The sequence below is a fragment of the Dendrobates tinctorius genome, unplaced genomic scaffold (assembly GCF_039654945.1).
Source record: "Dendrobates tinctorius isolate UK_male_01 unplaced genomic scaffold, ASM3965494v1 ptg000116l, whole genome shotgun sequence".
Lineage (NCBI taxonomy): Eukaryota > Metazoa > Chordata > Amphibia > Anura > Dendrobatidae > Dendrobates > Dendrobates tinctorius.
In genome coordinates this window covers 46,683,274-46,705,000 of record NW_027361784.1, presented here as the reverse complement: position 1 = coordinate 46,705,000, position 21,727 = coordinate 46,683,274, and the positions used below count along the sequence as shown (strand labels likewise).

The following is a 21,727-nucleotide window of genomic DNA, read 5'->3' as shown; positions in this document are numbered from 1 at the left end:
AGAATGGGCAGACTGGTTCGAGCTGATAGAAAGGCAACAGTGACTCAAATTGCCACCCGTTACAACCAAGGTAGGCAGAAGAGCATCTCTGAACGCACAGTGCGTCGAACTTTGAGGCAGATGGGCTACAGCAGCAGAAGGCCACACTGGGTACCACTCCTCTCAGCTAAGAACAGGAAACTGAGGCTACAATTTGCACAAGCTCATCGAAATTGGACAGTAGAAGATTGGAAAAACGTTGCCTGGTCTGATGAGTCTCGATTTCTGCTGCGACATTCGGATGGTAGGGTCAGAATTTGGCGTAAACAACATGAAAGCATGGATCCCTCCTGCCTTGTATCAACGGTTCAGGCTGGTGGTGGTGGTGTCATGGTGTGGGGAATTTTTTCTTGGCACTCTTTGGGCCCCTTGGTACCAATTGAGCATCGTTGCAACGCCACAGCCTACCTGAGTATTGTTGCAGTGCTGGAGTGATGCAACTAATATAAGACCCTGTGCTCAGTCCTATGTTATCGAGACCTCTCCTTTGGTCTCCAGCAGTTTGTGACCTGCCAGATTGCACCAGTGTTTGCTGGAGCGAGCCGACGGTCACTATTCAATGCAGGTCTATGAGAACTTCGTTCTGGTTATCATAGAATTGCATTGAGAGCCTGTGACCATTACCTCTGGCATCCGGTCAGGCAGAAGTTGCTTTCACAAAATGGTGGTGCGGGATCGGAATGGCGCTGGGAATAGCTGAAGACAGTATATGGTAAGTATATTAGGTGTAAAAAATAAATAAGTAAAGCACAAATAAGGACTAACACAAGTGTATAAAATTATGTATGTTATATAAATTGAAAGCCTGATGGAATATGTACCAATGTGGGATTGAAAGAAGGCCCTCAAGAATGGCAACTACCCCAAGGCTCAGTTCAGGAAAATGCAAACCTAAATGGGTAAAATAAGCGACTTTTAAATTTAATAATTAAAAATCCTTTGTTATTAAGAACGGGGAGTTTAACTTTGCTGCTCGTAGCCTAGGATACGGCCACTGCTACAGTCTTACAGCAGTGGCCAGTCTCTTATGCAAGGACCACAGCACTTAAATGCTTTCTGCACTGCTCTGAAGCTGGCTGGGATCTCTGGGGTGCTTCTCATACCCGTGCTGCAGAGGCAGAGCGGTGTCTGCTAGCAACAACGAAGAATTCACAGTTCGAACCAGAGGGGCTACCATCTTGTCTGAACCATCCAACTCTTGACTATCTCACTTTAGGCAAGCTGGGGATCGGTGTGCTTCTGATTGAGAACTTAGGACAACCTCTCTTAATATGTACATTTTGCAAGTTTTTTTTCACTGGAAAACAGGGGGTGCACAGTTTTCTATGAAGCAGGGACTGCTGCACAAGCTGAGTGTTGTAGTGGCTGCAGTGTTTTCTTTCACAGCAACAAACCTGGCCACTCGCTGTGCAGAAAACCAGGAACTGCCCAGTCGCCATACACCTGGACATGGAGACCCCCCCCCCCCCCCCCCCCCCCATATCCATTACTGATCCCAAGTTTTCATTCTTTGCTGATAGCTGGCAGTATGGAGCCCTAGATATATTTTCTGTCCCATGCTCACTTGATGTGTATATTTATGTATGTAGATAAGCGCCGCAGGCTTTTAAGGTGTGACTTTCGGAGTGTTTCGCTTAGATAAGACGCTGGCATGAAACTGCCCAAAACAGCAGAAATACAAGCTCCGCTATGTTGTGTTTTGTACATTTCTAGGCCTAGAGATGGCCTCTGCTGTGTTTTTTTTTTTTTTTTCACTACAGGGCCTTAGGAGATTCGGATAAGTTTAATTACATATGTTGGGAATCAATGGACATTGTGGTCATACAAATAAGATCACCTGGAAATGCTATTAAAGGGATTGTTTCATTTACAGTTATTTTGTGTTAACTTCTGTACCGGCAAATAACACTCAGCTATGCTCCTTCCCTACTGTTTCCATGCCGGCTTCTGGTGTTTAACGTGACTGCATTGGTGATGTGACGTTGACACTGGTCTCCACAAGAGAAATTGACATGCTGCAGTCTGGAAAGATGCGCCACAAGTCCGTCTCCGCTGGTGATCCACGGATGTATAGTGGACATGGGATTTCTTGAAATCCCATCCACTATGCTGTAGCATCTGGCTGCTGCACTGCATAAATACGCAGTGTCAAACCCGCAGCAGTTCCCGATCGTGGGCACATACTCTTAGTCAAGCGTACAAGGTGGGAGTGCAGAAAGCTGAAGCCAAAGGATTGGATCTGTGTTCAGCAATTGGTGACTGGCAGCATACAGACTGAAAGACCTGTAACAGATGCGCATAGGCCGCCACAGTTCTCTATTGTTTTATCCTTCCTGACAACATTGGCCATTGAAGGATTTTTGTTTTTCATTGCTTTGTGGCACAAAATCAGAAAATGTAAGACCTTTTGTACAAATGTTTTACATAAAAACCTCCTTTGGAGTTATGGAGCCATAGGGAGATGGAATGCATGGAAATATAGGTCTTTATCTCTAAACGGCTGCACATCCCACCCAGCACATTCAGCCACACTTCTCACAGCATTGGAGCCGCCTTCACTCACAGCTGAAGGCCACATTTACACCATATATTCACACAAAAATACATGGCGATGTATTCAGAAAACAGCCTTTACATAGAGCTCATGGTGCAAATTTGTTTTCAATTGCAATGTTTGAACATGGCTTTTTTTTTTTTTTTTTTGTAGCGATTTCCCTAAATGCAGCAAAACCAGTGTTTTTTCTTAACCGTGTTGGAATTTGGAGCAAAAATGCTAAGTTTGCAGCCGATAAGTTAACGGGAACAAGTTCCTCAGTCAAGACCTTCAATTCATTTGCTGTAGCTGCAACAAAATTTGTTTCCGTCTTGGGAGGTCCTAACACCTCCTTGTCTTACATGATCTTCTATGTGACTTTAGCCTAGACCGAGAACTATTGCATGACATTATACCTGAACAACTTTGTATAGGCTTGCAAGGAATTAATCACACTTCACTTTATGCGCCATGGATATATAGGCTTGTGTTTGCATATAAAGAAAGATGGTAATCCGCTCCGCTGGCCTATTGTGCTCCTCTAGGTCTTTCCTATTGTTGTGTTAAATTTAACTTGTGCTCAAAAGATGTGTTTAGAAGTGACTGGGTCCTGCTTATCTGATCATTTCCTGCCTTTGGGGGGGTTGTTTTCATTGCATTTTGCTGCAAATGGATATTTTATGTTAAAATGTGGACATACAGGTTTTGCCCTGCTGCTTGGACCCATGCATAGTTTCCCAGCAAATTTTTATTTTATTTTTATTGTTTTCTGATCACACAGCTTGGACGAGTGTTTCATCTGTCCATGTACCTGCAAATATCTGTGGCGATAAAGATTTTGTTGCACAACGCCCGGACCTTTGCAAAACCTTCTATGCTTTAGGGATTGGGGATCATTTATAATCTTTAGAAAAGTCTCGGATCTGTTTACACATTGCGTTTTTGCTGCGTTTTTTTAAAATTGCAAATTAAAAGCTGCCTAAAAGTGGTGAGATTTCAGAAATCTCATGCACGGATTTATTTTTTCCCCTGACTGAATTGGAAAACTTTTTTTCCCCCCCCCCCAACACTGCAGCATGCCACTTCCTTCAGATTTTTTTGCAGCTTTTGTTTTTTTCTATTACCCATAGAAAGCAAAATGAGTTAAGTGTGTAAACGTTGCTATCAGTTATTGCGGCGTTTTAGTGGGGAATAACATGCAGGTTCAGCACGATATGAAAGCCATTTTCTTTTTGTGATTTTTCTGAACTTTAAACCCAAAATGTCTTGGTCTTTTCAGCTGAGGATGGCTGTTAAAATTACTACAATTTAATTAAATTTAGTGATATGTTAAAGTAAACATTGGTCGGCCGTTGAGTTATTCAGGTAGTGTGTGAAACTAAGCAATGTCCGCCCTACAAAATTCGCTGCCAATGTCTTAGGGGTACCGTCACACTTGGCGACACACCAGCGATCCCGACAAAGATGCGACCTGGTGGGGATCGCTGGTGCGTCGCTACGAGGTCGCTAGTAAGATGTCAAACAGTCAGATCTCAACAGCGACGCAGCTTTAGGTAAACTATTTTTGACCAATTCAACACCCCCCTACCCCTCGGTTACATTTGTAGTTTTTTTTTTTTTTTTTTCTTTCATGAACTCAAAATTTTTGCTTAAAATAGTCATTTTTTTTTTTTCAGAAATGAAAATCTTTTCCCCAATAAATAAGCTGATCAATTTTCCTTTTTTCCCCAAAAATGTTTTATAGTGTCACATACACCTTGCACTGTTAATGCTTATATGGTGGAAGCAAAGCTGAACCTTTAACTTTTGTAAAACGCAGCAAAAGATGCTTTTAGGCGGCAGCAAATAAAAGCAACGTGTGATCATTGCTCTAAACTGATTTCAGAGGTTATGTAACTCGTAAATGGTCCAGCTAGATTGGTTTTCTGTGGCATAAAGGGGGGGGCGACATTGCTGTGCCATAATGTGAGTACCCAACATCTAGCTTTCTCTGTTTTATTGCTTCTCTGATACGTTTAGAGAGGGCGGCATTGGGAAAAGTGTTCTCATAACTGAAAATGTTCAGATTAATGTACTTCTGAGTGTGATACAGGGTAACGTAAGCGACTTTATGAGGGGGCCGAGGAAGTGATGCAAAGGAAACAAGCGTGGGAATGAGCTGCTCATAGCTCAGGGCAGAGTTGTGATGTGGAGAGGTGGGAGAACAGCCCAGATGGGGGCAGAGATTTTATGTGGTGTGTGGGTTAACTATTGGGTATACAAAAGGACATGGACCAAAAACGGTGTACACACATTACATAAAAAGAGAAACCTCAGCTGCCGTATGTGTTTCTGCGTGTGTGTATGTAAATATACACTTAGGCCTCTTTCACACATCCGGTTTTTGTAATCCGGCACGATGCGGCGAAATTTTTAAGAACCGGATCCAGCATCGGATCCGGTTTTAGAATCATAGAATCATAGAATCATAGAATCGTAGAGTTGGAAGGGACCTCCTGGGCCATCTGGTCCAACCCCCTGCTCAAAGCAGGATTCGCTAAATCATCCCAGTCAGATGTCTGTCCAGCCTCTGTTTGAAGACTTCCATTGAAGGAGAACTCACCACTTCTCGTGGCAGCCTGTTCCACTCATTGATCACTCTAACTGTCAAAAAGTTTTTTCTAATATCTAATCTGTGTCTCCTCCCATTCAGTTTCATCTCATTGCTTCTAGTCTTTCCTTGTGCAAATGAGAATAAAGTTGATCCTTCTACAATGTGACAGCCCTTTAGATATTTGTAGACAGCTATTAAGTCTCCTCTCAGTCTTCTCTTTTGCAAACTAAACATTCCCAAATCCTGCAACCTTTCCTCATAAGACAGGGTTTGCAGACCGGTCACCATTCTGGTCGCTCTTTTCTGAACTTGCTCCAGTTTGTTGATGTCTTTTTTAAAATGTGGTGCCCAAAACTGGACACAATATTCCAGATGAGGTCTGACCAAAGAGGAGTAGAGGGAAATAATGACTTCACGTGATCTAGACTGTATGCTTCTGTTAATACATCCTAGAATTGCATTTGCCTTTTTTGCTGCTGCATCACACTGTTGACTCATATTCAGTCTGTGATCTATTAGTATACCCAAGTCTTTTTCACATGTGCTGTCACTTAGCCCTATTCCTCCCATTCTATATATGCTTTTTCCATTTTTATTGCCCAGATGTAGTACTTTGCATTTCTCCCTGTTAAAAACCATTCTGTTAGTTGCTGCCCACTTCTCCAGTTTATTTAAATCTTTTTGAATCCTCTCTCTCTCTTCTCTAGTATTAGCTATCCCTCCTAGCTTTGTGTCATCAGCAAATTTAATCAGTTTACCCTCAATTCCTTCATCTAAATCGTTGATAAAGATGTTGAACAATACAGGGCCCAGGACAGAGCCCTGTGGTACCCCACTTGAGACATTCTTCCAACTGGATGTGCAGCCATTTACGACCACTCTTTGGGTCCGATCACTAAGCCAGTTATGAATCCACCTAACAGTTGCCTTGTCCATTCCATACTTAATCATTTTTTCAATAAGGATTGTATGAGAGACTTTGTCAAATGCTTTGCTGAAGTCAAGATATACTATATCTACAGCATTTCCTTGATCCACCCAATCAGTGATACCGTCATAGAAGGAAATTAAGTTAGTCTGACATGACTTATTAGTTAAAAACCCATGCTGACTCTGTTTAATCACTTCATTCTTATCCAGGTATTGACATACATGTTGTTTAATAATTTGTTCAAAGATCTTTCCTGGTATAGAAGTCAGACTCACTGGCCTATAGTTACCTGGGTCCACCTTCTTCCCCTTTTTGAAGATAGGAACAACATTTGCTCTTCTCCAGTCTTCTGGCACTTCTCCTGTTCTCCAAGAATTTTCAAAGATTATAGAGAGGGGTTCAAAAATTTCTTCTGCTATCTCCTTCAGCACTCTGGGGTGTAATTCATCTGGACCTGGAGACTTGAATTCATTTAGGCTAGCTAAGTGTTTCCTCACTATCTTTCTGTTTATAGATATCCTGGATTCTTCTATTCCCTTAATAGGACAGTGAATAACAGTTGATGTTACATTTCCTTTCTGAGAGAAAACAGATGCAAAATAGGAATTTAAAAGTTCAGCCTTCTCAACATCCTGTCTTACCATTTCATCATTTTCATCCTGTAAAAATCCTATAGCATCTTTGACTTTTCTTTTACTTTTGACATATCCCCAAAATCCTTTATTATTGCTTTTGACATCTCTTGCAAGCCTCAATTCATTTTCAGCTTTAGCTAATCTGATTTGTGCCCTGCAGGTTCTGCAGACAGCATTATATTCTTCTTTAGATATGCCTCCCTCTTTCCATTTTATAAACATTTTTTTCTTCCTTTTTAGCATGTGCTTAAGTTCTGTGTTCATCCATCCTGGTTTCCTTAACTGCTTCCTATTCTTCCCTCTTTTCGGAATTGTTAACAACTGTGCTTTGAGAATTTCATTTTTCAAGATTTCCCATCCTTCCTGGACATTTTTGTCTTTAAGGATATCCAGCCATTGGATCCCTCCAATTCTCTTTCTGAATCCCTTAAAATCTGCCTTTCTGAAATCTAACCTTGACGTCTGAGTCTTCACAGGTCTTCCGCCTCTAGTTATCCAAAATTCTAAAATAGCATGGTCGCTACCTCCTAGGGTCCCAGCCACTTTTACCTCCTCAACCATTTCCTCCCTGTTTATAAGGATTAGATCCAAGGTAGCAGTTCCCCTTGTTTTCTCCCTTACCTTTTGGAAGATAAAGTTGTCAGCAAGAGAGGATAAGAATTTCCTTGACCTGTTAGTTTTGCCTGAGAGAGATTCCCAACAAATGTCTGGATAGTTGAAATCTCCCATGACAACTATGTCATATTTTTTGGAGAACTTGGCCATTTGATGCATAAAGAGTTCATCCATAGCTTCAGCTTGCACAGGCGGCCTGTAGTAAATGCCTACAATGGTGTCCTTTCCATTGTTCTGTCCTTGTATTCTTACCCAAACAGTTTCCACAGAACTCCCAGTCTCTGAAGCTTCAATCTCTGTGCAGATATACGCGTTTCTAACATACAATGCGACACCCCCTCCTCGTTTATCAAGTCTGTTTCTTGCAAATAAGTTGTATCCTTCTAGTCTTGTATTCCAATCATGTGTATTGTCCCACCAAGTTTCAGTGATTCCAATGACATCATATTTCTTTTCCTGTGTTAGTAGTTCCAATTCTCCTTGTTTGTTGCCCATGCTTTGTGCATTAGTATAGAAACATTTTAGTTTGTGATTGGTTTCTCTTTCTCCAATATTTTTATTAATTAGATTCTTTCGTCTTTGTTCTTCCTTTCCACTTCTAATAGCAGAGTTCTCAATAGCATTTGTCAGGTGTATGGCTTTTTCTGGTCTTTTGCTTCCCTTCCCATGTTGTTCTAGTTTAAAGCTCTCCTTACAAGTGTAGCAAGGCGACTTCCAAATACATGCTTACCAGTCTTCGTAAGGTGCACCCCATCTCTAGCAAGTAGTCCATCGTATAAGTAGTTCACTCCGTGATCCAGGAATCCAAATCGTTGCTGACGGCACCATCGACGTAGCCAGTTGTTCACCTGCAGAATCTTATTCCACCTCCTTGTTCCATGGCCATCCACTGGGAGGATGGAAGAGAAGACCACCTGCGCTCCCAGTTCTTTCACTTTCTTGCCTAAGTCTTCAAAGTCTCTGCAGATGGTTTCCAGGTCGTTTCTTGCAGTGTCATTTGTCCCCACATGTAGTAGCAGGAATGGGTAGTCATCTGTAGGTCTGAAGAGTCCTGATATCCTGTCAGACACATCTTTAATTTTTGCACCTGGAAGACAACACATTTCTCTTGAAGTTATATCCGGTCTGCAGATAGCGGCCTCAGTTCCTCTCAACAGGGAATCCCCCATGACCACCACTCTCCGTTTCTTCTTCACAACATTTTTCTTTCTCCATCCAGGAGGACTCTGAAGGCGTACAAGGTTGCTGCTTGTTGGCAAAGTCTTATCCTGATGTATTTCTTCATTGTTTTCCTGCGTGAGAGCCTGGTACTGGTTTCTGAGCAGTATGGGTGCTGACTGCCTCCTGATCCTCCTGCTTCTCTGGGTCACATGTCTCCATTCCTCTGTTTCTTCAGGTGCACTTCGAATTTCTTCTCTTTCTGTAACATGAAGAGATAATTCTGCTCTGTCCAAGAACTCTTCACCTTCCTTAATGATCTTCAACGTAGCTAACCTCTCTTCGAGATTTTGCAACTTTTCCTCCAACAGGGACACAAGCTTGCATTTGTGGCATGTGAAGTTTGGCTTTTCCACTGGTAAGTCTGTGAACATGTAGCAAGAAATGCAGCTCACCAAATGGCTCCTGGCCTCTTCCATCTTGAGATTTCTTAAAAACGATGAAAGATGAGCCCACAGAGACTCTTCACTTATCCCAGAAGGCACTGGGAATATGCAAATGATCTCCTCAAGACTCTTCCCCTGGTTTTCCGATTTCCTCTTTTCAGCTGCAACGGCGAAAACCCAGTGATCGTTGAGCTCGCGGAGACTCTTCACTTATCCCAGAAGGCACTGGGAATATGCAAATGATCTCCTCAAGACTCTTCCCCTGGTTTTCCGATTTCCTCTTTTCAGCTGCAACGGCCAAAACCCAGTGATCGTTGAGCTCGCGGAGACTCTTCACTTATCCCAGAAGGCACTGGGAATATGCAAATGATCTCCTCAAGACTCTTCCCCTGGTTTTCCGATTTCCTCTTTTCAGCTGCAACGGCGAAAACCCAGTGATCGTTGAGCTCGCGGAGACTCTTCACTTATCCCAGAAGGCACTGGGAATATGCAAATGATCTCCTCAAGTCTCTTCTCCTGGTTTTCCGATTTCCTCTTTTCAGCTGCAACGGCCAAAACCCAGTGATCGTTGAGCTCGCGGAGACTCTTCACTTATCCCAGAAGGCACTGGGAATATGCAAATGATCTCCTCAAGACTCTTCCCCTGGTTTTCCGATTTCCTCTTTTCAGCTGCAACGGCCAAAACCCAGTGATCGTTGAGCTCGCGGAGACTCTTCACTTATCCCAGACGGCACTGGGAATATGCAAATGATCTCCTCAAGACTCTTCCCCTGGTTTTCCGATTTCCTCTTTTCAGCTGCAACGGCCAAAACCCAGTGATCGTTGAGCTCGCGGAGACTCTTCACTTATCCCAGAAGGCACTGGGAATATGCAAATGATCTCCTCAAGACTCTTCCCCTGGTTTTCCGATTTCCTCTTTTCAGCTGCAACGGCCAAAACCCAGTGATCGTTGAGCTCGCGGAGACTCTTCACTTATCCCAGAAGGCACTGGGAATATGCAAATGATCTCCTCAAGACTCTTCCCCTGGTTTTCCGATTTCCTCTTTTCAGCTGCAACGGCCAAAACCCAGTGATCGTTGAGCTCGCGGAGACTCTTCACTTATCCCAGAAGGCACTGGCCCATAAGCTTTCATGGTCGCCGCATCGTGCCGGATGGTTATGCGTCGTGTTCGGTTGCTGCCGGACACGGCATAAATTAGCCGTCCGGCATCTGCAAAAAACGTTCTCTGCAACGTTTTTTTGTCAGCGCCGGACCGGCTTTTTCCACAGCGCATGCCCGGACTCTGTGAATGTTAACCCCACAAGTGCCCGGCGAGAGAGAGATCTCTGTCACCCGGACACTTGTGAGAGATCTCTCTCGCCGGGCACTTGTGGGGTTAACACTCACAGTGTCTGGGTGAGAGAGAGAGATCTCTCTGTGGGGTTAACCCCACAAGTGCCCGGCAAGAGAGAGATTCTCTCGCCTGGACACTAAGTGTTAACCCCCCCATGTCTCTCTCTCTCCACCCCCCTCTCCCCTCCCCTCTTCTATCCTCTCCTCCCCTCCCCTCACCTCCCTTTCAGCAGCTGTCTCTCATCGGCTGCCTCTGTCCACCTCGTCCTGCGGCTCCTTTAAATAATGTCCGAGCCGTATCTCTCGCCGCACACACATCCGGTGTCACGGCTGCAGGCCGGATCCGGCGGCCCAGCTTTTCGCCGCACGCCGCCGGACCCCACACACCGGATGTGTGAAAGTAGCCTTATTAAATAACATAATTTTCTCCTGCCAGTCATTCATATAACTAGTCGATGTATTGTAAGGCGAGGGTGAAATACAACTCACTCACTGACCAGCCTATGACAGACATAATATTCTGCATCACCTGAGTAGACATATCCATTCGGTCCTATAATTGAGCCTGTATTATGATTTGCTGTGGTCTCCCATCTATTTCCTTGATTTTCCTTGCAATTAGTGCTGCTAGATTCTTGTCTTACATGAAGATGCACGTAGGCAGAGACCGATCAGTCCTGGGCTGCGATGGGGTGAAGCTGCCGGGGCTCCCTCTGTCTGACTTGTCCCCTGTTCTGCCCAGTTCTTGTGATTAGTTTTTTCTTCCCCATCAGTTTTACGATTACTGTGTTGTTTTTTTTTCTCTTGAGGTGAAGATGTTGACTGTTATATTTTTTTACTCTTTCCTAGTGCTAGCGCCTCCACCTCCCGCGCCACCTCTCCCAATGCCAGCATATACCTTCAAACCGCCGCCAAGGCCAGATTTTGGCACCTCAGGAAGGACTATCAAGCTGCAGGCCAACTTTTTTGAAATGGACATTCCCAAAATAGAGATTTACCATTATGAAATAGATATCAAGCCGGAGAAATGCCCCAGAAGAGTGAACAGGTAAGAAGCTTTATATGGACAGATGATAGAGCTTAAGGTGTCTTTCTTACCTGTAAAAATCCAGTATACCCCAAGAATATCTGACAAGCAAGTATAATAGTGTAGCTAAACAAGGCAATCATTGGCATCGATTATCCAATGAACAAAAATAATTGTCAATTACACAAGATGTCCTGTTGACAATATGGAAACTGTATGGGGATTAACTAATTATATTAATGATTTTTAATCCCCATACAGTTTGCATTTGTCACCCCTCTCCTCCGAGTACTCTTCTGTTTCACCTTCATCTAGAATATGGAGACTGACGGACACACTTGTGCCGCACTTCTATACCAGAGCCTAGGACGGCTCTGTAGTTTTCCACCCCCCTGTGTTGCCCAAAAAGCTCCAAACCATTGTTTTAAAGCTATTCCCATTCTTTTATAGTAACTCCATGCCTTGTAGGAACAACTTTCTGTGATCGATAAAGGTCTTGAACTCCTGATCTCACAGGCTAAACCTGACTTCTGGTTAATCAACTTTGCACCATATCTGAAAAATTAGTTACTATCTTATTAAAAAATGTTTATGCCAACCATGCTGGTGATAAACCTTAGAGTGGTTGGATCGGTCTTGATAACTTCTTTGTCCTCTGGATTTAGTCACTTAGTGCTGGGCTCTTAAGGCCCCGTCACACTAAGCGACTTACCAGCGATCCCGACACCGATATCAAGGTGTCAGGATCGCTAGTAAGTCGCTATGTGATCGCTGGTGAGCTGTCACACAGACAGCTTCACCAGCGATCACAGCGATGCCGAGCGCCCGGCATCGCTGGCCATCCATGTAAAAAATAGAATCAAAATAAAAAATATAGTTATTCTCACCTTCCGATGTCCCGTTCAGCCACCCTGCCTCTCTCCACGCTCCGGTCCCAGTGATCCTTTGTGAGAATGACCGCGAGATGTCACGGTCTCGAGGGATAACAAAGTCTCGCGGACATTCGTGCAAAGGATCACTGGGACCGGAGCGTGGAGAGAGGCAGGATGGCTGAACGGGACGTCGGAAGGTGAGAATAACTATATATTATTTCATTTTTTACACCTGATCGCTGGTCTTCCGCCTGTCACACGCAGCGATGCATGCTGGCCAGCGGGAGACCAGCGACCAAAGAAATGTCCAGAGGTTTCTTCCAGCGATCAGCGATACCGGCAGGAGGGCTGATCGCTGTCACACACAGCAATTTCGCTGGTGAGATCGCTGTTACGTCACAAAAGTTGTGACTCAGCAGCGATCTCGCTACCGAGATCGCTTAGTGTGACGGGGCCTTTACTGTGTATGTCTCTAATCACAGAAACCCCTTTTGTAATAATTTAGAAGGGGCGCACCTCTAATATCATGTATATTGACCTTGTGTGCATGTATGTTTCTTGTTGGTCTATTTAGGCTTTATTTTAATATCCTTCTCACTTTTTCTTTCTCCTCAGGGAAATAGTAGAACACATGGTTTTGCATTTTAAGGGTCAAATCTTTGGAGATCGAAAGCCTGTGTTTGATGGAAGGAAAAACCTTTACACTGCAATGCCCCTCCCTATTACCAGGGAAAAAGTACGTATCTAATATAGCCATAGTGTTTAGGAGGAGATTGTTATATATGTCCACAAGGGTATAGCCAAATTCACTCAATTTATCAGCCGGGTCTCACACATCCAGATTAGGAGATGCAAATCATTCTTCTTAATTGTGCCGTTAATTTATAGTCCACCAGTGTGTGGTTTCTGCACTTTTTACCTACTTTTTTACATGGTATAGATTCATACTCTCTTCCTCAGGATGATGTAATAAAAGTTGTTGTCCACTACTATATTTTATTTAACAAATTGGCATATGTTAGTCCTAAAGGGGAAAAAAAACAAACAAATAACTTGACTATTGATATTCACCTTGTCTGGCCTTGGTTCAATGCGTCAGCGGCCCCTGACTAGCTAAAACACTTATGTGACTTTACCCACCGGAATAAAAAAATGAGATGACTTCCAACGGGGGATAGTAGACAAGTACCTGAAGATCTTGTCGTTTTATTAAATGTAGCTGAAGGTCTGCCACTGCTCCATTTCTTCTTTTACATAGCAACATGCAGTACTCAAAAAAAAAAAAATAAAGGGAAGACTAAAATACCAGATCCTAGTGATCACTGAATGAAATATCCTAGTTCCAAAGCTTTGTTCATTGCATAGTGGAATGTGTTGAGAACAATAAAACATAAAAACTGTCAATGTGGTCTGAATTTGGAATGATACTCAAAATCAAAGTGGAAAATCAAATTACATTCTGATCCAACTTCAGTGGAAATTCCTCAAGGCAAGGAAATGATGCTCAGTAGTGTGTGTGTGGCCTCCACGTACCTGTATGACCTCCCTACAACACCTGGGCATGCTCCTGATGAGGCAGCAGATGTTCTTGTCAGGGATCTCCTCCCAGACCTGGATTAAAGCATCAGTTAACTCCTGGACAGTCTGTGGTGCAACGTAGAGTTGGTGGATGGAACAAGACATGATGTCCCAGATGTGCTTGATTGGATTCAGGTGTGGGTAACAGACAGGCCAGTCCATCGCTTCAATGCCTTCATCATACAGAAACTGCTGACACTTGAGCCACATTAGGCTTAGTATTGTCATGCATGAGAACGAACGCAGGGCTCACTGCACCTGCATATGGTCTCACAATGGATCTGAGACTCTCATCCAAGTACCTTGTGGCAGTCAGGCTACCTCTGGCGAGCACATTGAGGGCTGTGCGGCCCTGCAAAGAAGTGCCTCCCCACACCATTACTGACCCACTGCCAAACCAGTCATGCTGGAGGAAGTTGCAGGCAGCAGAACGACCTCCCTCCATCACATCTCCAGATTGTCACATGTGCTCAGTGTGAAACTGCTCTCCTCCATGAAGTGCACAGGGAGCCAGTGCTGTATCGGCCAATCTTGATGTTCTCTGGCAAATGCCATCACCCTGCACGGCGTTGGGCTGTAAGCTATCCACGCACTCGTGGACGGAATTACCTCATACCACCTTTATGGAGTGTTTCTGACAGTTCAAGCAGACACATGAATGTTAGTGGCCTGCTGGAGGTCATTTTGCAGGGCTTTGGCGCAGCGCCTCCTGTTCCTCCTTGCACAAAGGAGGTGGTAGAGGAAATGCTGCTGGGTTGTTGCCCTCTTACAGCTCCCTCCATGTCTCCTGGTGTACTGGCCTGTCTCCTAGTATCTGCTCCATGCTCTGGACTCTGTCCTTATGGATAAAGTTTTTTTTGGTTTTAATGTGCGCTGCTTGACCAAGATAAATTTCCCACACATAAGAAGTTAAGGGAATTAAAACAATCTTAACTTCTTATGTGTGGGAAATTTATCTTGGTCAAGCAGCGCACATTAAACCCGAAAAAAACTTTATCCATAAGGATCTACATTGGCGGTCACGGAGTGGACCTTCGGGCGTGCAGCAGGCTGACAGCTGCTTTATATGCGTGTTTCCTTCTTGGAAAAGGTGAGTAGCTTTGTTTCACACCTTTTATATCTTTCCACCCAGATAAGACCCTATTGCGCCCCTTTTTTTCCTTAGCGTTGATTACACTGGACTCTGTCCTGACACAGCTACCTTTCTTGGCGCAGCTCACACTGATGTGCCATCCTGGATGAGCTGCACTACTTGAGTATCTTTTGTGAGCTGTAGACACCAACTCGTGCTACTGTACCGTACCTGTAGGGGGTGAGAACAATGATAAAATGCAAAAATGACCAAAACAGCCAAAAAGGATGAACAGAGAAATGGTCTGTGGTCACCCCCTTCAGAACCTCTCCTTTATATGGGTTGTCTTGCTAATTGCCCAACATTTCTACCTGTTTGTTCCATTTTCACAACAGCAGGAGAAATTAATTCACAATCAGTGTTGCTTCATAATTGGACATATTGATTTCTCAGTCGTGTGATTGACTTGGAGTTACAATGTGTTTTAAGTGTTTTGTTTTTTGGTGCAGTGTACTTTCTTCTGTGAGTATGAAGTTGAAGATCTGTTAACAGAAACTGAATAATTTGCTTGTTATTGCACATTACAGGTGGTGGAATTGGAAGTTACACTGCCGGGTGAAGGAAAGGATCGCATCTTCAAGGTTGCCATCAAATGGATGGCTTGCGTGAGCTTACAAGCTTTACACGATGCACTGTCTGGACGTCTTCCCAGCGTTCCTTTTGAGACTATCCAGGCCTTAGATGTAGTGATGAGACATTTGCCCTCTATGAGGTATGTAGAATATCATCTTTGAGCTCTGTAACTAAATGGGGGCAGATCTTTAATCGATGTTTAAAATGCAGTCAAGGATCACCTCGCAAATTTAATTTCCTGACCTTTGCACACCTTAGGTACACGCCTGTGGGACGCTCTTTCTTTACTGCATCCGAAGGATGTGCAAACCCTCTTGGTGGAGGTAGAGAAGTTTGGTTTGGCTTCCATCAGTCTGTAAGACCTTCTCTATGGAAAATGATGCTCAACATAGATGGTAAGTTTTTGATTTTCATGACAAACTAGATGAAATGACTGAATTTAAACTTTATGGATAATAGTCCTTTAACCCGGGATGGGGGTGCAGTTACATAAAATGCTATGGTGTTTTGGAAGTTATGACCTACGATGGCAACCTCAGTACCTAAATGGCCAAGCTTTATTTACTTTAGTTTTGGTTGCCTGCATTCAAAGCGTGAAATGTTATTGACAATAATGGATGTATTTTTCTTATTCTCTAGTGTCTGCAACAGCGTTTTACAAAGCACAGCCAGTAATAGAGTTCATGTGTGAAGTTCTTGACTTCAAGAGCATTGAGGAGCAACAGAAACCTCTGACTGATTCCCAAAGGGTTAAGTTTACCAAAGAAATAAAAGGTACACAAGAGATTGGTGGCTGGAATTGGAATGACTGTTGGGTCTTGATAAAGAGGTTGTACAAACCGTTGCCTTCTTTAGAAAACAGAACTATCCTTAATACATTCTGCTTCGGTGATTACACACTTCCATATAATCCCTTCTTCTGTCATACTCCTTACTCGTACATGCCGGGCTCTTCCAAGCACATGTGGTTTAAACGCCTTCACAACATATGACGTGTATATATACATCATATGTCGCGTAGCTGGAACCTGCATCTTTTCCAGCACATGACAGCTGATCTGATTAGCTTACATATGCCCCTAACAGCCATGGGTGGAATGGCAATCCATCCTCGGCTGTTAAAATGTTAAATGCTGCTGTCAATCTGACAACAGCATTTAACATGATTGCACTGGATGTGCGTCATTAGCATCCGCCTGTCACATGACACAAGTTGCCAATGGGTTGGCATGACAAGCTATGGTCTGCTAGAGATCACCGTGGTTGTCCTTGCCAATCTGAGTGCTGCCCGGTGCTCATAGCAGATGATCATTTCTGCTACACATAGCAGTGTTAAAGCTCAAAGATGTGTAAGTCGGGTGATCAGAAGATTACAGCTTCAAGTCTCCAAAGGAGACTATTGAAGCCAGTAATAAGTATAAAAAAAAATTAAAATGACCCCATTAAAAATAAAATACACGTATTTGCTATAGCTGCATTCACAAACTACCGATCTAAAATAAGTTAATCTGATCAGTAAATGGCGTAACAAGAAATTATAGAACTCCAGAATTGTTTTTTTGGTTCTCTGCAACATTGCAATAAAATGCAATAATTCGGTCAAGATATTGTATGTACTCCAAAATGGTATCAATAAAAAGTCACCTCGACGCACAAAAAATAGGCCCTCGCCCAGCCCCAGGTTGCGAAAAAAACAAAAACTCTATGGGTCTCTGAAAATGATTCCCATTTTTTTTTTAACCAACTTTGGATTTTTTTTTTTTTCCATCAATAAATGAAAAAAGAACCTATACATGTTTGGTATCTGTAAACTCGTATTGACCAGGAGAATCTTAATGGCAGGTCCGTTTTAGTATTTATTGAACATTTAGTGAAGAAAAAAAAAAAAAGACAATTGTGTTATTGCACTTTTTGAGGAGGAACTTTTTCCTCGTTTTCCAGTGCATTATATGGTAAAATCAATGGTGTCGTCCAAAAGTACAACTCATCCCACAAAAAAAAAGCAAGCCCTCACATAGCCATATTGACGGGAAAATAAAAAGTTAAGGTTCTGGGAGGAAGGGGAGCAAAAAACTGAATGACCCGGCGCTGAAGGGGTTGCATCATTTTCCACTCCTCAGAATTGTGGCTTCTGGCATTCTGGGAGGTGTTCTCCTGATAGTTTGGACCATTGGCATAGGTGGCACCTCCAATCCAAACAGTGCGCTCTCCTCTGCAGCTTGGCAGGGGAGGGGAGCGCATGTGGTAATGTAACAGGCAGGTTACGGGGACTGGAAAGACAGAGGGACACCTAGGTTGCATTGCTGCTGTTTCCATAATGATCGGATGTGTATGGTGGATTGGAAGGGGAAATTACTTCAGTATATTTTCTTTGCTTATCCTAGGCTTAAAAGTAGAAATTACACACTGTGGACAAATGAAAAGAAAATATCGAGTGTGCAATGTGACGAGACGACCAGCAAGTCATCAAACGTAAGCATTTTGTCTTTCTTTTATGGCAGAATGCAAAACTTCCTGTGCTGGGAAAGCTTGTGAACTTCCTATGCAAAATCTGTAGTATGGCGAATAACCTTTTAAATTGCAGCCATTGACTTATATGAGGGGCTGCTGATAAGTCTTTGGCTTTATCCAGAAAGAAAAGATAGGAAGATGAAACTTTACACTTATTACACACTTCTTACATCGGTATTCCAAGTTCTGTAAGCCTTGCAAAAAGGAGGATTTCGGTTGTGCCTCAAACCAGGCATCTATAAGGCTGGTTTTACACTTGCCATGTTTTTTGCGGCCCGTTTTTGCGGTTGTTTTTTGCGAGCCGTATGGCCGTGCTTTTTGCGGTATCCTGCAAAAACGGGCCTCAAAAAACCTTCACGGATCGCTGTTTTTCCCTGTTATAACAAAAAGCAGAGAAAATAAACGTTGATCCGCAAATACGGTTTACCGCAAAAACAAGCAAATGTTTTTGCGTTACCATTGAAATGCATTGCGGCAGTGTCCGTATGCCGTGAAAAATATCGAGCAAGCCCGATATTTTTTCACGGCTGCATATACGGTCATACGGAGCACGGCCCTCCTAATTTTTGCGGGCCGATTTTGCGGCCCCTAGAAATCTATTTTCTAGAGATTTTCGCTGCAGGGTCCGTCTCATCCACCCGGGAGCCGCTACAATCTTGGTGGATCCGTCAAAAAATGGATGCCACGGATGACAGTCGGTCAAGATCTGCCACTAATGTAAGTCTATGGGGGAAAAAAACGGATCCGTTACCAGCGCGCTGGTGCAGGGAGCTGGTAACTAAGGTACACAGTGGGTAACTAAGCGACGTGCGTCTCTTGTTACCCGCGTGTCGCTGTCCTGATCGCTGGTGAAGCTGCCTGTTTGACAGCTCACCAACGATCATGGAGTGACACCAGCGATCCTGACAAGTTCATATCGTTGTCGGGGTCGCTGGCGAGTCGCTATGTGTGACGGGGCCCTTATGCTGCTTGCCACTAGGAAGACACTAAGTGAACACAGATAGTTAACTCCTCTTCTGCAGTATACACCCTCTCGCTGGCTGAGATTTCCCTAGTTCTTGTTTAGTGTCTGTAGGAGGCACTTGGGTATGGCTTCAGACCCCACAGTTTTTATTTTCTATTTTTGATTTTCTGTAAATTTTTATTTTTTAATGGAGTGAAGGGGGCGACGGTTCCTTTCAACGGCCCGCTCTCCCCCGAACCATCAACAGGCGAGAACGCGGAGTATCCTCCCCATACCCTTTCCTGCGATGACTGGGGCATACCTGATTCTTCTGGCCACGGTTCCTTTTACGGTCCCGGTCTCCCCACACGGATACGTGGCCAAGCACACGGAGCGCCTGGGGAAGACTGTAGGAGCGCCTGGGGAAGACTGTAGGAGCGCCTCGGATGCCCTGAATCAGCTCCATGGTCTCTCCATCCCCCTGCCCATAGGGAGGATCGATTGAGGTATACCCCTTTAAGAACTGCTCCGGCTCTGTTACATCACCGGGAGGATGAGATCTGCAGCTGGAAGGTCCCGGACAACGCGGCCTGTGCGAGCACCGGATTGGAGGTATGGGGTCGGGTCCTGGATCCTGGGAGAAGCGCTGACTTGGTGTCAGTGGCAGTACACCGGCGCCCGTCGCGGGGCCCCCCGCTCCCGACGCACACCATGGGTAGGCCCAGAAATTTAGTCCCCAGCCTTTCGGCCTGCATTGAGAAGGCCCTCCACACCCTGGATGTGGTTAGGGCTCTTAGGCTACTTTCACACTTGCGTTTTTTTGCGCTGCGCACCGTGCGCAGTGCAAACGCTCATAAAAAACGCATCATGCGTTTGTGTGCGGTTTTTTGCACATATATGTGCGCATTACCATGCGCACCTATAGACTATAATGGGTGTTTGGCTGTGAAAAAAAAAAAAAACGCATTGCGTGCGCATGCATTTTTGGGGGGCAAGTCGGATGCACAAAAAATGCAACAGGAGGCATTTTGTGCGCCCGAGCGCACACTACAAAAAAAACCGCATGCGCGTACAAACGCATGTGTATGCGCACCCATGTAAAAGATAGGTAAAAAACGCATGCGTTTTTTTTGTGCTAAAAAACTGCGCAAAGAAAAGCAAGTGTGAAACCAGCCTTAGGCTGAGTTCACACGTGGCGTTTTTTTCGCGTTTCCGCGGCGGTTTTAACCGCGCGATTTTGCCGCGAAAAATAAGCATCCCATGCATTCCTATGGGATTCCGCAATGCTGTGCTAATGCTGCGGTTTTTACCGCGGCGGAATCGCTTCGTGGTAAAAACCGCAGCATGCTCATTAATTTGCGGAATCGCGGCGATCCCGCACCCATAAAAATGCATTGTTCCGCTTACTTCCGGGATGTGGCTGTGCACACCATGCGGAAAGTAAGCAGAACATTTGCGGATGGTACCCATGGTCCGGAGGAGAGGAGACTGTGGGTACCATATCCCTGTAAAAAAATAGAATTTAAAAATAAAAAATATTGTTATTCTCACCCTCCGATGTCCCGCGCAGCCTTCCCGCTTCTCTCCACGCTCTCGTTCAGTACCACAGTGTTAAGTCAGTGGTACATGGGGTATTAGCAGTTGTATGCTGCCAGGGACTGCTTTAGGATGTCCCACGGTCTTGTGTCCCCAATGAGGCGTAGGAGAAATAAGGATTTTTGTGTGTACTCACCGTAAAATCCTTTTCTCCCAGCCAATCATTGGGGGACACAGCACCCACCCTGTTTAACCTATTGGCTTACTGTAGAAATTCTTAGGTTTTGACATAGTTATTGTTTAATGCTCCTACTGCTTTTTCACCGAACTGGGGAAATCTCAGCCAGCCAGAGGGTGTATACTGCAGAGGAGGAGTTAACTTTTTCTGTGTTCACTTACTGTCCTCCTAATGGCACGCAGCATAACACCCACGATCTTGTGTCCCCCCAATGATTGGCTCGGAGAAAAGGATTTTACGGTGAGTACACACAAAATTCCCTATTTTGAAAACATATATTATACACTCAAGGCTTTCATGTGATGTAACATTCGTTACCAAAGAAGCAAAAAAAAAAATCACAAAGCCAAAGACTTATCAGCAGCCCCTCGTATTGCCCTTTTTTTTTTTTTTTTACATTTTTAGGCCTCATTGGTTCTTTGCAGTTTTGCTTAAATAGTATGTTCCTGAGCTTATTAATCCTTAAGTGTATTTCCTCAGTTTTTTAACATTTTCTTCCCGTTTTGCAGATTCCCTCTCCAACAAGAGAGCGGGCAGACGGTGGAGTGCACTGTCGCACAGTACTTCAAGGATCGACACAAGCTAGTATTACGTTACTCCCATCTTCCATGTTTACAGGTCGGGCAGGAGCAGAAACATACGTACCTTCCTCTGGAGGTAAGTCCGGGTATTAATGTCTTGTGTATATCTGCAACACATGATGTGACAAATCTACTGTCTGTTACTATATGCTTAGTTCCTTCTTATATGTAGATTTTACTTTTTGCCTTGTATATGCTCAGATTATTCTAAATTGACACCATGCAGTTATAATATCCCAATATGTACTGTTTTTAATCCAATGCAGCACAGGTTTTAAAAAAATGTTATCAGGATTTTATGCCCTAAACTAATGACATGTAAAGAAGCCGTCAACAGAGAATTTCCCAAAACTCAATATGGATTTCTACAAGCAAAGTAATGCTCCCCATACACATTACTGTCAGCAGAACCCACTGATATTGATGGCTTTGGCAGACAGTCGAATGTTTGGG

General features: G+C 44.0%; 1 protein-coding gene across 7 annotated transcripts in view; it reads left to right on the top strand.

Annotated features, from left to right (window-relative positions):
• Positions 1-21,727, top strand: part of AGO2 (argonaute RISC catalytic component 2) — a 106,141-nt gene that overhangs the window by 27,584 nt on the left and 56,830 nt on the right. For all 7 annotated transcript variants that reach the window (XM_073590396.1, XM_073590395.1, XM_073590391.1 and 4 more), the window contains exons 2-8: positions 11,133-11,331; positions 12,798-12,918; positions 15,420-15,604; positions 15,724-15,860; positions 16,105-16,239; positions 17,850-17,937; positions 21,203-21,350. In XM_073590396.1, coding sequence (XP_073446497.1) covers positions 11,133-11,331; positions 12,798-12,918; positions 15,420-15,604; positions 15,724-15,860; positions 16,105-16,239; positions 17,850-17,937; positions 21,203-21,350 — 1,013 coding nt within the window. The remainder of the gene's footprint in view (positions 1-11,132; positions 11,332-12,797; positions 12,919-15,419; positions 15,605-15,723; positions 15,861-16,104; positions 16,240-17,849; positions 17,938-21,202; positions 21,351-21,727) is intronic.